Raw genomic sequence first — 15815 nt, forward strand, 5'->3', positions numbered from 1 at the left:
GTTTGGGAGGGGGGTGCAGATCAGGGGCTCTATCCAGTACTGGTATGGGACTGAGGGGTTGGGAATAGGGTGTAGTGGGAAGGGAGTAGGAATAGAGAATATGTGATAGTATGATGCAGAGAATAGGGGTCAACTGTATTGTCAATCCATGTTTCAATACCCTGTACCAATAAACCTGGTCAAGTGATAATGACTTCATATTGAAGACGGTCAGATTGAGGTTCAATAGTAAGCCTACTACTACTGATTCCTCAGCTTCGGGCATCTGAAGAATAAAAAAAGGCTATGAAAGGATGAAAGTGAAGGGGGATGAAGTTGCCCTTCAAGACTGATCTCAAGTCAGGTTAACATTTCCCCCTTGTGGTTAAGGTTATGAATCAAAGGAGTAGGACTGATTCCAGATCTATTACTTAGGGCAACTTCTACCCCAGAGCAGGTGAAAGTAATGGAAGGGTTGAGGGATCATATGTTAAAGGTACGAGGTGACTTCCTATAGTTGGTGATCAGTCAGTGGAGATATTGTCAGAGAGGTCCTGGATGCGCCGGGCGCTGCAGCCCTTACACAGGATGTGACCGTCGAAGGGGTAACAGCCTCGCCCCTTAATCTCAGACGACAGGAGCAGACCACACTCCTGGAGGGGACAGAGAAAACACAGGGTCAATCCAGGAAAACTGGATTAGGTTCAACTGAGGGGGCTGTGTACATTTGATGTGATAGCCTGCCAACTGTAAACATTATTCAACTTGAGTGACCTGTTTAACTAACACACAGAGTGACCACTCACCTCACACACATAGCAGTTGACGTGGAAGCTGCGGTCCAGTGCCACTATACGGACCGCCGCATCCTGGCCCGGCTCAGGCATGATGGCCTGGCCACACACTGAGCAGCAAGAGGCAAACTTCCTGTGTGGGACAGAAAGCAGGAAGCACTAGTGTCACTTACAGAGCGTGGAAAACTAACAATCAGATATAATCCGTCCAATAGACTCATGTCTAGAACTTAAACTCAAAGTGTAATTCAAAGTTTAATTGATCAAGTCTCCCACTGATCAATTAATCTGTAATTACACTTTACGAGTTTAAGTTTTAGACATGGGTCTATTAGACAGATGATTACATCTGATTGTTGTGCTAGTGTTCTAGTTGATTGCATGCCTGAAGTATAGTCAGTGGCCTCCCGAGTAGTGCAAAGGTCTAAGGCACAGCTTGAGGCGTCACTACAGACCCGGGTTCGAGACCTGTGAGGCGGCACACAATTGGCCCAGCGTCGTCCGTTTTTTTTTATTTAACCAGGAAGGCCAGTTGAGAACAAGTTCTCATTTACAACTGCGACCTGAACAAGATAAAGGAAAGGAGTGAGGCAAAAACAACAGAGTTAACAATGGGGTAAACAAACGTACAGTCAATAACACAATAAGAAAATCTGTATACAGTGTGCGCAAATGAAGTAAGGAGGTAAGCCAATAAATAGGCTATAGTGGTGAAGTAATTACAATTTAGCAATTTACACTGGAGTGGCTGATGTGCAAGTAGAGCAGAAAAACAAAAAGGGGATGAGGCAGGTAGTTGGATGGGCTATTTACAGATGGGCTGTGTAAAGCTGCAGCAATCTGTAAGCTGCTCTGACAGCTGATGCTTGAAGTTAGTGAGGGAGATAAGACTCCAGCTTCAGTGATTTTTTGCAGTTCGTTCCAATCATTGGCAGCAGAGAACTGGACAGAAAGGCAGACAAAGTGTTGCCTTTCGGGATGACCAGTACAATAATCCTGCTGGAGAGCATGCTACGGGTGGGTGTTGGTATGGTGACCAGTGAGCTGAGATAAGGCAGGGCTTTACCTAGCAAAGACTTAGATGACCTGGACCCAGTGGATTTGGTGACGAATATGAAGCGAGGGCCAGCCAACGAGAGCATACAGGTCGCAGGGGTGGCTAGTATATGGGGCTTTGGTGACAAAACGGATGGCACTGTGATAGCAAATTGGATGCAGTCTGAGTAGGCTGTTGGAGGCCATTTTGTAAATGACGTCGCCGAAGTCAAGGATCGGTAGGATAGTCAGTTTTATGAGAGTATGTTTGGCAACATGAGTGAAGGTAGCTTTGTTGCAAAATAGGAAGTCGATTCTAGATTTAATTTTGGAATGGAGATGATTAATATGAGTCTGGAAGGAGAGTCTAGTCAGACACCTAGGTATTTATAGTTGCCCACAGTCTAAGTCAGAACCGTCCAGAGTATTGATGCTAGTCGGGCGAGTAGCTATCGGTTGAAGAGCATGCATTTAGTTTTACTAGCATTAAAGAGCAGTTGGAGGCCACGGAAGGAGAGTTGTATGGCATTGAAGCTCATCTGGAGCTTAGATAAGTGTCCAAAGTGCCAGAAGTATACAGAATGGTGTCATCTGCGTAGAGGTGGATCAGAGACTCACCAGCAGCAAGAGCGACATCATTGATGTATACAGAGAAAAGAGTCGGCCCGAGAATTGAACCCTGTGGCACCCCCATAGAGTCTGCCAGAGGTCCGGACAACAGGCCCTCCGATTTGACACATTGAACTCTATCAGAGAAGTAGTTGGTGAACCAGGCGAGGCAGTCATTAGAGAAACCAAGGCTGTTGAATCTGCCGATAAGAATACGGTGATTGACAGAGTCGAAAGCCTTGGCCAGGTCGATGAATACGGCAGCACAGTACTGTCTCTTATCGATAGTGGTTAAGATACCGTTTAGGACCTTGAGCGTGGCTGAGGTGCACCCATGACCAGCTCGGATACCGGATTGCAGAGCAGAGAATGTCCGGTGGGATTCGAAATGGTCGGTGATCTGCTTGTTCACTTGGCTTCCAAAGACTTTAGAAAGGCAGGGCAGGATGCATATAGGTCTGTAGCAGTTTGGGTCGAGTGTCTCCCCCTTTGAAGAGGGGGATGACGTTGAACAGACTAGTAATAGGGGTTGCAACAATGGCGGCGGATAATTTTAGGAAGAGAAGGTCCACATTGTCTAGCCCAGCTGATTTGTAGGGGTCCAGATTTTGCAGGTTTTCAGAACATCAGGTGTCTGGATTTTGGTGAAGGAGAAGCGGGGGGGGGGCTTGGGCTGCTGCGGGGGGTGCAGAACTGTTGGCCGGGGTAGCGAGGTGGAAAGCATGGCCAGCCGTAGAGATATGCTTACTGAAATTAGCAATTATCATGGATTTATCGGTGGTGACAGTGTTTCCTAGCCTCAGTGCAGTGGCAGCTGGTGCTCTTATTCTCCATTGACTGGTGTCCCAAAATGTTGGGGAATTAGTGCTACAGGATGCATTTGTTTGAAAAACAAGCCTTTGCTTTCCTTTGACTGTATATATTGGTTCCCGACTTCCCTGAAAAGTAGCATATCGCGGGGACTATTCGATGCTAGTGCAGTACACCAAAGGATGTTTTTGTGCTGGTCAAGGGCAGTCAAGTCTGGAGTGAACCAAGGGCTTTATCTGTTATTAGTTCAAATTTTTTTGAAAGGGTCATGCTTATTTAAGATGGTGAGGAAAGCACTTTAACCTGTTGGGGATAGGGGGCAGTATTTGCACGGCCGGCTAAAAAACACGTACCCAATTTAATCTGGTTACTACTCCTGCCCAGTAACTAGAATATGCATATAATTGTTGGCTTTGGATAGAAAACACCCTAATGTTTCTAAAACTGTTTGAATGGTGTCTGTGTATAACATAACTCATTTGGCAGGCCAAAACCTGAGAAGATTCCAAACAGGAAGCGCTCTGACTTTTTCTTGGCCTTCTTGATCATCTCTAACCAAAACAGGGGATCTCTGGCATGACGTGACATTTTCTAACGCTCCCATAGGCTCTCAGAAGGCGCCAGAACGATGAATGGTGGCTTTGCAGGCCCTGGCTGAAAAACATTAGCGCATTATGTAAGTGGTCGATCTGAGGACAATGGGACTGGAGGCGCGTGCACGAGCCGACACCACGTTTACTTTCTCTTTGAACGAAAACAACGACTCCCGGTTGGAATATTATCGCTTTTTTTACGAGAAAAATCGCATAAAAATTGATTTTAAACAGTGTTTGACATGCTTCGAAGTACGGTAATGGAATATTTTGACATTTTTTGTCACAAAACGCGTCGGGCGCGTCACCCTTCTTTACCCTTCGGATAGTGTCTTGAACGCATGAACAAAACGCCGCTATTTGGATATAACTATGGATTATTTGGAACCAAACCAACATTTGTTATTGAAGTAGAAGTCCTGGGAGTGCATTCTGACAAATAACAGCAAAGGTAATCAAACTTTTCTAATAGTAAATCGGAGTTTGGTGAGTACCACACTTGGTGGGTGTCAAAATAGCTAGCCTGTGATGGCCGGGCTATCTACTCAGAATATTGCAAAATGTGCTTTCACCGAAAAACTATTTAAAAAAATATTTAAAAAAAAAAAAAAAAAAAAAAAAAAAAAAAATCGGACATAGCGAGTGCATAAAGGACTTCTGTATCTATAATTCTTAAATTGTTTTTTGTGAATGTTTATCATGAGTAATTTAGTAAATTCACCGGAAGTGTTCGGTGGGAATGCTAGTCACATGCTAATGTAAAAAGCTGGTTTTTGATATAAATATGAACAAAACATGCATGTATTGTATAACATAATGTCCTAGGGTTGTCATCTGATGAAGATCAAAGGTTAGTGCTGCATTTAGCTGTGGTTTGGGTTTATGTGACATTATATGCTAGCTTGAAAAATGGGTGTCTGGGTACTCTGCTGACATAATCTAATGTTTTGCTTTCGTTGTAAAGCCTTTTTGAAATCGGACAGTGTGGTTAGATTAACGAGAGTCTTGTCTTTAAAATGGTGTAAAATAGTCATATGTTTGAGAAATTGAAGTAATAGCATTTCTAAGGTATTTGAATATCGCGCCAAGGGATTACACTAGCTGTTGAGTAGGTGGGCGTCCCACTGGCCCAGAGAGGTTAAAGAACAACCAGGCATCCTCTACAGATGGGATGAGGTCAAAATCCTTCCAGGATACCCGGGCCAGGTCGATTAGAAAGGCCTGATCACAGAAGTGTTTTAGGGAGCGTTTGACCGTGATGAGGGGTGGTAATTTGACCGCGGACCCATAACACTGAGGGAGTGATCGCTGAGATCCTGGTTGAAAACAGCAGAGCGGTATTTAGAGGCCAAGTTGGTCATGATGATACCTATGAGGGTACCCATGTTTACGTATTTGGGGTTGTATCTGGCATGTTCCTTGATAATTTGTGTGAGATTGAGGGCATCCATCTTAGGTTGTAGGACGGGCGGGGTGTTATGCAAATCCCAGTTTAGGTCACCTAGTAGCACGAGCTCTGACGATAGATGGGGGGGCAATCATTTCACATATGGTGCCCAGGGCACAGCTTGGAGCTGAGGGGGGGTGGGGGGGGGGGGGTGTCTATAACAAGTGGCAACAGTGGAGGACTTATTTCTGGACAGATGGATCTTCAAAACGTAGAAGCTGTTTGGGCATAAACCTGGAAAGTATGACAGAACTCTGCATCTCTAAAGTAGATAGAACTGCTGAAGGGGGCAGAATTGCAATCTTGACGGAAAATGTAATTGGGGATGGAAATTTCAGAAGTTTTGGTGGCCTTCCTAAGCCAGGATTCAGACAAGGCTAGGACATCAGGGTTGGAGGAGTGTGCTAAAGCAGTGAATAAAGCAAACTTAGGGAGGAGGCTTCTGATGAAAAACATGAATTAACCCGAATTACCCCATGGCTTTCATGGTTACAGAAGTCAACAAATGAGAGCGCCTGGGGACACAGGGCCTGGGTTAACCTCTACATCACCAGAGGAGGAGTAGGATGAGGGTACAGCTAAAGTCTATAAGAACTTGTCTAGTGCTTTGGGAACAGAATTAAAAGGAGCAGATTTCTGGGCGTGGTAGGCTAGAGTCAGGGCATAGTGTACAGGTAAGGGTATGGTAGGGTGCAAGTACAGTGGAGGTAAACCTAGGCATTGAGTGAAGATGAGGTTGCAGGCGTCAGTTAAGCTAGGTGCGGTCTCCGCATGTGTGACAAAAGGGCTCTGACGCATGATGAGCGGGAATAGGGGCGCCGCAGTAAAGGGCTAGGCATCCCACTAGCGGGACAACTTCCGGTGAAACTGGAGGGCGTGCAATTCAAATAAATAATCAGAATTACAGATATTAAACAATTAGGTACATACAAGTGTCTTATATCGGTTGAAAGCTTAAATTCTTGGTAATCTAACTGCACTGTCTGATTTACAGTAGCTACTACAGCGAAAGCATGTCATGCGATTGCTTGAGGATGGCGCCCCACATCACAATATTTTTCCACCGGCATAGGTTTCATAAATTCAAATAGCGATTACATATTCACTTTTTGAAAATCTTCCTCATTTGTCATCCAAAGTGTCCCAGATATAACATGTGTCGTTTTGTTAGATAAAATCCTTCTTTATATCCCAAAAAGTCAGTTTAGCTGGCGCCATTGATGAGTAATCCAGTCGTTCAACTGCAGAGAAAGGAATCTGACACTCTACTCCTAAACTTTGTTTCAACAAGTCAAAATACATTTATTTACTCCTCAGATACCTTAAAATGTAATCAAACTGCAATATTTCTTACGGAAAGTGGTATGTCTAAACCGACTTTAGCAGGTGCGTCTTGTCTTCATGGTGCGCACAAACACACATTTCCAAGACTGTCCCTGTAATACAACTGATATTTTTTATTCATTTTGGAAGTTACATCCTTGAACATAGACTGTTGACACCCTGTGGAAGCCATAGGAATTGCATCCTGGGAGCAAGAATTGAGTATGCCCTTATACTTGCCATTGTAAGAGCATGGTCTCAAAAACAAATTCTGGAAGGTTTTACTTTGGATTTGTTCCTACCATAACTATTGTGTTATATGCGCCTACATTATTTTAACATTTCTACAAACTTCAAAGTGTCTTCTTTCCAATGGTACCAATTATATGCATATCCTGGCTTCAGGGTCTGATCAACAGGCAGTTTACTTTGGGAATGTCATTCAGGCAGAAATGGAGCATAGCCCTAAGAAGATAAAACAATGAGAGCTGCCCTAAACAACAGTATACAAGGCATATTGACATTACAGAGAGGCATAAAGCAATCACAGGTGTTGATTAGGAGAGCAAAGACAAAGGGTAAATGGCGATGAAGGGGCAAAGAGGGTCAGTTAGCTACACACAGGGCCTGAGTTCGAGGCTGGTAAACAAAATTAAGTACCGTGTTAATGAACAGTCCAGCAGGCATCAGCTGTGTAGCCGAGTGATCATAGGGTCCAATGAGCAGCAATAGATGAAACTGGGAGCCGTTTGGTAGTCGTTACTATGCTAGGCGAGCGGGAGACAAGGTGTAGAGGAAGCTAGCGGGCCGGGGATAGCAGATGGGTCTTCAACATCCACGACGCAGAGGCACATCGGCCGAATTACTTCAGCAGACCAGCCGTGATGGATCGGCAAGGCTCCATGTCGACAAAGGGTCCAGGCCAATTGGCAAGAGAGGTACTGTAGTTGGTGTACTTCGTTTGCTAGCCGGGAGATGGGCCTAGCTCGTGCAACTTCTGGACAAGGGCGTTAGCCACCACAACCAATCAGTTACAGCTAGCTAGCTGCGATGATCCGGTGTAATGGTCCAGAGCTTGCAGCTGGAATCCGGTGATGTAGTGAGGGTAAAAAAAAAAGCAGTCCGATATGCTCAGGGCTGATATCACGCTGTGCAGACTGGCAGGTATTATCCGCGCTGAAGCGGCTGATGTCTGAGCTAAAAAGGTAAAGACCGCTAGCAGTAGCTAACAATGACTAATTAGCTGTCTAGCTTCTGATGGAGGTTCCAGTTACAAGGTCTAAAAAAATCTGTATGGGAGTTGAAGCGATGGGACAAGACTAACTACCAATTGGATATCATGAAATAATTAAGAGTCAAGTCAGTATCTGGCACCGAGTAAGTGTGTTCAATCCGTGTTGCTAACCTGTGGAAATCGTCTAGGCAGTAGATCTGGTAGGTGGCGTCCACGGTGAAGGGCATGCCCTCCAGGCAGCAGCCACAGACCACGCAGTTGAAGCAGGACGGGTGGTAGGCCTTGCCCATGAACCGCAGGATATGGTCCCGGATAAGTTTGGAGCACATGGAGCAGCGCTCTAGGGTACTCTGAGGGGTGAGGGAGAGGGGCAGCACAGGTTCAGACAGAAGTGTGTGCGCTAGAGAGAATCCAATAGATGGAGATAGACGGTGAAAAAGAGCAAAAGATCAACTGATGAATTGAGAATACTGCTAAAAAGAAATGTAGAACAAAAAGAGGGAGAAGAGCCTTCTCAATACAGAAAGAGGACAGTCAGTGACAGCCACTCACAATGTAACAGCTCTTGCAGTAGCTCTGCTTGTCCAGGGCATAGAACAGTTGCCACCCGAGACGGGTGTGGCATTTGACGCAAGTTAAACACTCGACGTGGAACACCTGCTCCATGGCGATACAGCCGCTGCCGTCGGCAAGGATGTTGTCACCGCAACGCGCACAGCGACCTGGTAGTATGGAGGGAAAGGGGAGAAGAGATGAGACAAATGGGAGGGACATAGTGTCATTGAAATGAACTGTGTCGCCCAAGGCGAAATTCAGATGTGTTGACTGGACTGTTATTTACAAAGGACATACAATTTTATTTGAAAGATAGCGAAACGTACCAAAGTATTCTTCTGTAGGGGGATGATTTATGTCATACACCAACTTTTGGTCCAACTCCTCCTCTGATCTCAAAGCTGCTGACCCCTGCTGGACAAATAAATGCACATTTTCCAGAATAATCAGCATAGAGATTTTACTTTCCCATTTAGATCAGTGAAACCAAGAGGCAGAAGATACAAGTACTCAAAAAGGACCATAGTTTATCTTAAAGAGGCACCACAAACAGTTGACGTTTGAACTCCAGACACTCACCTTACTGGGCTGACAGGCGAAGCTTGGTGCTGAGCATAACACTGATTTTTTAGTCTCTGGGCCTCTATTGGACGTGGGGCACTGGGTGACTCTCCCTCCAGACCCTGCGGCACTCCCCTTATAACCCCTCGCAGAGTGCAGCTCCTGGGCTTGGGAAGCGGGGTTGGAAGGGTACCAGCCATGGGGGACAGTCTGATTCTGGGGCGAGGGCCGCAAAGCATGCTGGTGGTGTGGGGGAGGGGAGTAACCCTGCTCAGCTTGCCTACCCATCTGGGAGTAGGTTACAGGCTGGGCTGTTTTGTCCTGGACGCTAAACCTCGGGCCAGTAGGGGTGGAGGAAGGGACAGGCTTGGGGTAGGGTTTGGAGACCTGGGCGTCGGCGTAGTCTGGCTGGGGAAAGTACAGGGGATGTCTGGGGAACGGGGGTGTAGGACGGTACTGGGGTTGGGGGAGACCCATGAACAACCTGCTCTGAGAGGGTGCTCCTGTCTGGGCTGAGGGTTTGTAGCGGTCCCCTGTGATGCGTTTGTTGTAAGGCACGTTGTCGTACAGCTGCGAAAGAATGGAAAGGGAACATTTATATACACATTCTTTACGCATTCCTCACAGTCCCATGTAGTCAGCCAGGTAGCCTACCTGTGTGCTGTTTTGTGAATAGCTGTCCAGATCATCCAGCATGCAGGTGAGCGAGGCAATCTCTGCATCGGTGATGGAATGGTGTCCAACCGGCTTCTCAGGAGGTCCCCGGTGCTGAAATAAATTGAGCAGGATCACATGAAGATGGGTGACTTTATAAAATGTCACAACAGGAAGAGATGGATAGGTAGAAAATGTAGAAATCTGAAAGTGTGTTGTCCCAACACATTTCAATATTGGATATTATGAGCGATTTCTGGCTTCATAACAAAATTAGTACAAATCTTTGCCTAGAAACTACACTAAACACTATGGTGAAATGGACCAATAGTCAGTGTGAAATCCAGGCTACAGAAGCAATTACAACCTACCATCAGCTGGAATCGGTCCATATGAGGGTTCAAGGACTGGTCTTCTTTGAGACCGTGGGGAGGTGGTTGGTGGTAGTAGAGGTCATTAGATTTAGGGTGAAACCTTGGGTCCTCTTGGTGGTGCTGCTGCATGGGCCCAGCTGTAGAACACATACAAAACAGTGCACTTTACATACAAGTCTTACTAATGACAGGGTACACACTTAACATTAACCACATGACAAACATGTATTTACATCAAGATGTTTATTTACGTCAAGTGCTAATCGCCAAAGGTGTTGGTGTACTCAGTAGTGTGTCAGGTCCAACGCTCTACTCCAAGGCTTGAGCTACAGAACTGACTTCTGATTTTCACAATAGTCCATCACAAGTTCATTATAGCAAGGTTTCACACAAGACAAGCCCAGTGTAATGTAAGGCCCACCACCATGTTCTTACCTGTGTGTCCAGATGCCATGTACCTAGAGGCCATTCCTCCTCCTCCTCCTCCTCCTCCTCTGTTCTGGCCATGGACCACATACTTGGGCCGGGTGTCCGAGGAGACCTTCTTGGGCAGCTGTCTGTTCACGGCTGATCCAGAGTCGGATATCTGGGGGACGGGTCTCTCTGGGCTACCCGGAGTCTTCGGAGGAGGCCAGGTAGGACCAGACATGTCAGGGTTCTGAAAAAAAGGTTGTTGTGATTAAACTGTTATACTTTAAAACTATAACAAAACACTTGCATGTTGGTATTAAGGTTCTTATTTTTTTTTTTTAAAGAAAACAGCTGCACTGTCCTATTTTGGCAAGAAGATTTGCCACACCAACATACATTTTTTGTTTTTTGTTATTTTTTCCTTAGCAATACACATCTGATACAAATTATCAAAGCTTGATGAGTTGGTTATTTGAATCAGCTGTGTAGTGCTAGAGCAAAAGCCAAAACATGCACCTGGGGGGTGGGGTCATGACCGAGTTTGGGAAACCCTGGTCTAATTGACTCAGCAACCGAAGAAACATATCTAAGTTTAACTTCCTTAATTTTAATGAACCATTAAATCTTTAGTTATTTCTGGTTGTTTATCAAAGTAGCTGGCTAACTCATTGATCCAGCTATGTAGTATATCACTCTGTTCCACAGAGTGCGCCAACACACACACACTCAAAAACCAAAACACACTCACAAATCCCACATACTCGAGACCTATGGCTTGTCCCACAAGGACAAAGGATGCATGTTAGAACCAGGTATAAACAGGGTTAATGTGTATAGCGTTTTTATTCATTCTTGAAAGATATTCTGTAAAATATTATTTAACCAGGTAGGCCAGTTGAGAACAAGTTCTCATTTACAACTGCGACCTAGCCAAGATAAAGCAAAGCAGTGCGACAAAAACAACAGAGTTTCACGTGGGATAAACAAACCTACAGTCAATAACACAATAGAAAAATCTGTATACAGTGTGTGCAAATGAAGTAAGGAGGTAAGGCAATAAATAGGCCAATAGTGGCAAAGTAATTACAATTTAACAATTTACACTGGAGTGATATATGTGCAGATGAGGATGTGCAAGTAGAAATACTGGTGTGCAAAAGAGCAGAGAAACAAAAACAAATATGGGGATGAGGTAGGTAGTTGGTTGGATGGGTTATTTCCTCCAAAGTTATACAATTTCAAGAGGACTGGTCAGATTAAATAACCATAACTTCTACTTGTATGTTAAATGATTTGATGAAGCTTCTAATGTTTTGGTCCTTGAGTAACTGACAGGGGTCCCATGAAAAACATGTTATGGAGTCCAGCAACAAAGAAGTTCAAATATCCACCGTAATGTCCATGGTAATTGCCATGGTACCAGTCAGTTAGTTGTTTTTGTAGTTATATTTTATTCTATTATTTTCTACTCTATTCGTTACTTACAGGACCTCTCCCACATCCTCCTGCTGAAGATGTTGGACCTGATGACCACAGCCGCGGGGGAGAACGAGGTACTACCGGACCTGGAGGAGGCACTCGGGGTGAGGTCGGAGGTGGTGCGCCAGCTACCCCTCTCCCAATGGGAACGCAAGGCAGGATGCCGGAACTTCTATTGGAAGACCTTCCCATCATGTTAGCGCGCCTCCTCAACATCACCAAGCAGCCCATTTTCTTCTTGTTGGATCACTTAAATACCTATTTCTTACACTGTCACACATGTACCGTAAATGACAGCTACTTAATTGTTTGCGTTGTTTAAGGTCTAGAATGTTGGTGTATGCTTGACGTCAAATCAAATAAACTTAATGTTCTACTAAGTATTCTGCTTTTCAAATCAAACTATTTTTATTTGTCACATGTGCCAAATACAACTTGTGTAGACCTTAAAGTGAAATGCTTACTTACAAGCCCTTAACCTTAAGCCCTTAACCAACAATGCTTTAAGAAAATATGTGAAATAAAAAATAAAATGAACAAATAATTCGACAGCAGCAGTAAAATAACAAGCAAGGCTGTATACAGGTAATACCGGTGCAGAGTCAATGTGCGGGGGCACTGGTTAGTTGAGGTAATTTGTACATGTAGGTAGAGTTAAAGTGACTATGCATAGACTATAAACAGAGAGTAGCAGCAGTATAAAAGAGGAGTCTGGGTAGCGCTTTGACTAGTAGTTCAGGAGTTTTATGACTTGGGGATAGAAGCTGTTTCGGTACCACTTGCCGTGCGGTAGTAGAGAAAAGTCTATGACTAGGGTGGCTGGAGTCTTTGACAATTTTTAGGGCCTTCCTCTGACACCACCTGGTATAGAGGTCCTGGAAGGCAGGAAGCTTGGCCCCAGTGATGTACTGGGACGTACACACTACCCTCTGTAGTGCCTTGCGGTCGGAGGCCGAGCAGTTCAAATCAAATTTTATTTGTCACATACACATGGTTAGCAGATGTTAACGCGAGTGAAGCGAAATGCTTGTGCTTCTAGTTCCGACCATGCAGTAATATCGAACAAGTAATCTAACAATTTCACAACAACTACCTTATACACACACACACGTGTAAAGGAATGAATAAGAATCTGTACATATAAATATATGAATGAGCGATGGCCGAACGGCATAGTCAAGATGCAGTAGATGGTATAGAGTACAGTATATACATATGAGATGAGTAATGTAGGGTATGTAAACATTATATAAAGTGGCATTATTTAAAGTGTCTAATGATACATTTTTTACATCAATTTTTCATTATTAGTGGCTAGAGATGAGTCAGTATGTTGGCAGCAGCCACTCAATGTTAATGATGGCTGTTTAACAGTCTAATGGCCTTGAGATAAACAGCTTCTATCGGTCTCTCGGTCCCTGCTTTGATGCACCTGTACTGACCTCGCCTTCTGGGTGATAGCGGGGTGAACAGGCAGTGGCTCGGGTGGTTGTTGTCCTTGATCTTTTTGGCCTTCCTGTGACATCGGGTGGTGTAGGTGTCCTGGAGGGCAGGTAGTTTGCCCCCGGTGATGCGTTGTGCAGACCTCACTACCCTCTGGAGAGCCTTACGGTTGTGGGCGGAGCAGTTGCCGTACCAGGCGGTGATACAGCTCGACAGGATGCTCTCGATTGTGCATCTGTAAAAATTTGTGAGTGGTTTTGGTGACAAGCCGAATTTCTTCAGCCTCCTGAGGTTGAAGAGGCGCAGCTGCGCCTTCTTCATCACGCTGTCTGTGTGGGTGGACCATTTCAGTTTGTCCGTGATGTGTATGCCGAGGAACTTAAAACTTTCCACCTTCTCCACTACTGTCCCGTCGATGTGGATAGGGGGCTGCTCCCTCTGCAGTTTCCTGAAGTCCACAATCATCTCCTTTGTTTTGTTGACATTGAGTGTGAGGTTATTTTCCTGACACCACACTCCGAGGGCCCTCACCTCCTCCCTGTAGGCCGTCTCGTCGTTGTTGGTAATCAAGCCTACCACTGTAGTGTCGTCTGCAAACTTGATGATTGAGTTGGAGGCGTGCATGGCCACGCAGTCATGGGTGAACAGGGAGTACAGGAGAGGGCTGAGAACGCACCCTTGTTGGGCCGCAGTGTTGAGGATCAGTGGGGTGGAGATGTTGTTACCTACCCTCACCACCTGGCGGCGGCCCGTCAGGAAGTTCAGGACCCAGGGTCTTAAGCTTAATAACGAGTTTGGAGGGTTCTATGGTGTTAAATGCTGAGCTGTAGTCGATGAACAGCATTCTTACATAGGTATTCCTCGTGTCCAGATGGGTTAGGGCAGTGTGCACTGTGATTGCGTCGTCTGTGGACCTATTTGGGCGGTAAGCAAATTGGAGTGGGTCTAGGGTGTCAGGTATATGGTCCTTGACTAGTCTCTCAAAGCACTTCATGATGACGAAAGTGAGTGCTACGGGGCGATAGTCATTTAGCTCAGTTACCTTCGCTTTCTTGGGAACAGGAACAATGGTGGACCTCTTGAAGCATGTGGGAACAGCAGACTGGGATAAGGATTGATTGATTGAATATGTCTGTAAACACATTGCCTTGCGGAGGGAACAGCTACACTGTTTGTATTCGGTCATGTTTCCGGTCACCTTACCCTGATTAAAAGCAGTGGTTCGCGCTTTCAGTTTTGCGCAAATGCTGCCATCAATCCACCGTTTCTGGTTGGGGAATGTTTTAATAGACGCTGTGGGTACAACATTACCGATGCACTTGCTAATAAACTCGCTCACCGAATCAGCGTATTCATCAATGTTATTGTCCGACGCTATGCGGAGCATATCCCAGTCCACGTGATTGAAGCAATCTTGAAGCGTGGAATCCGATTGTTCGGCCCAGCGTTGAACAGACCTGAGCATGGGTGCTTCCTGTTTTAGTTTCTGTCTATAGGCTGGGAGCAACAAAATGGAGTCGTGGTCAGATTTTCCAAAAGGAGAGCGGGGGAGGGCTTTATATGCGTCACGGAAGTTAGAATAACAGTGATCCAGGGTTTTGCCAGCCCGGGTCACACATTTGATATACTGATAAAATTTAGGGAGCCTTGTTTTCAGATTAACCTTGTTAAAATCCACAGCTACAATAAATGCAGCCTCAAGATCTGGTTTCCAGTTTGCATAGAGTCAAATGAAGTTCTTTCAGGGCCAACGATGTGTCTTATTGGGGCGGGATATACACGACTGTGATTATGATCGAAGAGAATTCTCTTGGTAGATAATGCGGTCGGCATTTGATTGTAAGGAATTCTAGGTCAGGTGAACAAAAGGACTTGAGTTCCTGAATGTTGTTATGATCACACCACGTCTCGTTAATCATAAGGCATACACCCCCGCCCTTCTTCTTACCAGAGAGATGTTTGTTTCTGTCGGCACGATGAAGCCGGGTGGCTGTACTGACTCTGATGACGTATCACGAGTGAGCCATGTTTCCGTGAAACACAGAACGTTACAATCTCTGATGTCTCTCTGGAAGGCAACCCTTGCTCGGATTTCATCTACCTTGTCAAGAGACTGGACATTTGCGAGTAGTTTTCTCGGGAGCGGTGCGCGATGTGCCAGATTATGGAGCCTGACCAGAAGACTGCTCCATCTGCCCCTTCTGCGGCGCCTTTGTTTTGGGTCGCCGGCTGTAATCCGATCCATTGTCCTGGATGGTGGACCAAACAGAGGATCTGCTTCGGGAAAGTCGTATTCCTAGTCGTAATGTTGGTGAGTTGACGTTGGTCTTATATCCAATAGTTCCTCCCGACTGTGTAATAAAACCTAATATTTCCTGGGGTAACAATGTAAGAAATAACAAAAAAAACTAAATACTGCAAAGTTTCCTAGGAATACGAAGCGAGGCAGCCATCTCTGTCGGCGCCGGAAGTACAGGCAGTGATGCAATCAGTCAGGATACTCTTGATGGTGCA

The 15815-nt window shown here is 45.3% G+C and overlaps 1 protein-coding gene across 1 annotated transcript; it reads right to left on the bottom strand.

Moving 5' to 3' along the window:
• Nucleotides 1–438: 438 nt before the first annotated feature.
• LOC115198271 (thyroid receptor-interacting protein 6-like) lies at nt 439–10775 on the bottom strand. Its single transcript, XM_029760135.1, has 9 exons — nt 10404–10775; nt 9966–10105; nt 9595–9708; nt 8959–9510; nt 8706–8793; nt 8377–8546; nt 7996–8174; nt 786–906; nt 439–632 (listed from the first exon to the last, which is right to left on the bottom strand). The coding sequence occupies exons 1-9, from the start codon at nt 10615–10617 to the stop codon at nt 504–506; spliced, it is 1707 nt and encodes a 568-aa protein (XP_029615995.1). The 5' UTR covers nt 10618–10775; the 3' UTR covers nt 439–503.
• Nucleotides 10776–15815: the final 5040 nt, after the last annotated feature.

This window comes from Salmo trutta, chromosome 8 (genome assembly GCF_901001165.1).
Source record: "Salmo trutta chromosome 8, fSalTru1.1, whole genome shotgun sequence".
Classification (NCBI taxonomy): Eukaryota; Metazoa; Chordata; class Actinopteri; order Salmoniformes; family Salmonidae; genus Salmo; species Salmo trutta.

What these genes read in the sequence shown, in the direction of transcription:
- LOC115198271 (XM_029760135.1), bottom strand. Translation starts at nt 10,617, where the DNA reads ATGTCTGGTCCTACCTGGCCTCCTCCGAAGACTCCGGGTAGCCCAGAG. An exon ending in ATTCACAAAACAGCACACAG is followed by an intron (nt 9,511 to 9,594) that starts GTAGGCTACCTG and finishes ATTCTTTCGCAG; the next exon opens with CTGTACGACAACGTGCCTTA. An exon ending in TCGCCTGTCAGCCCAGTAAG is followed by an intron (nt 8,794 to 8,958) that starts GTGAGTGTCTGG and finishes TTATTTGTCCAG; the next exon opens with CAGGGGTCAGCAGCTTTGAG.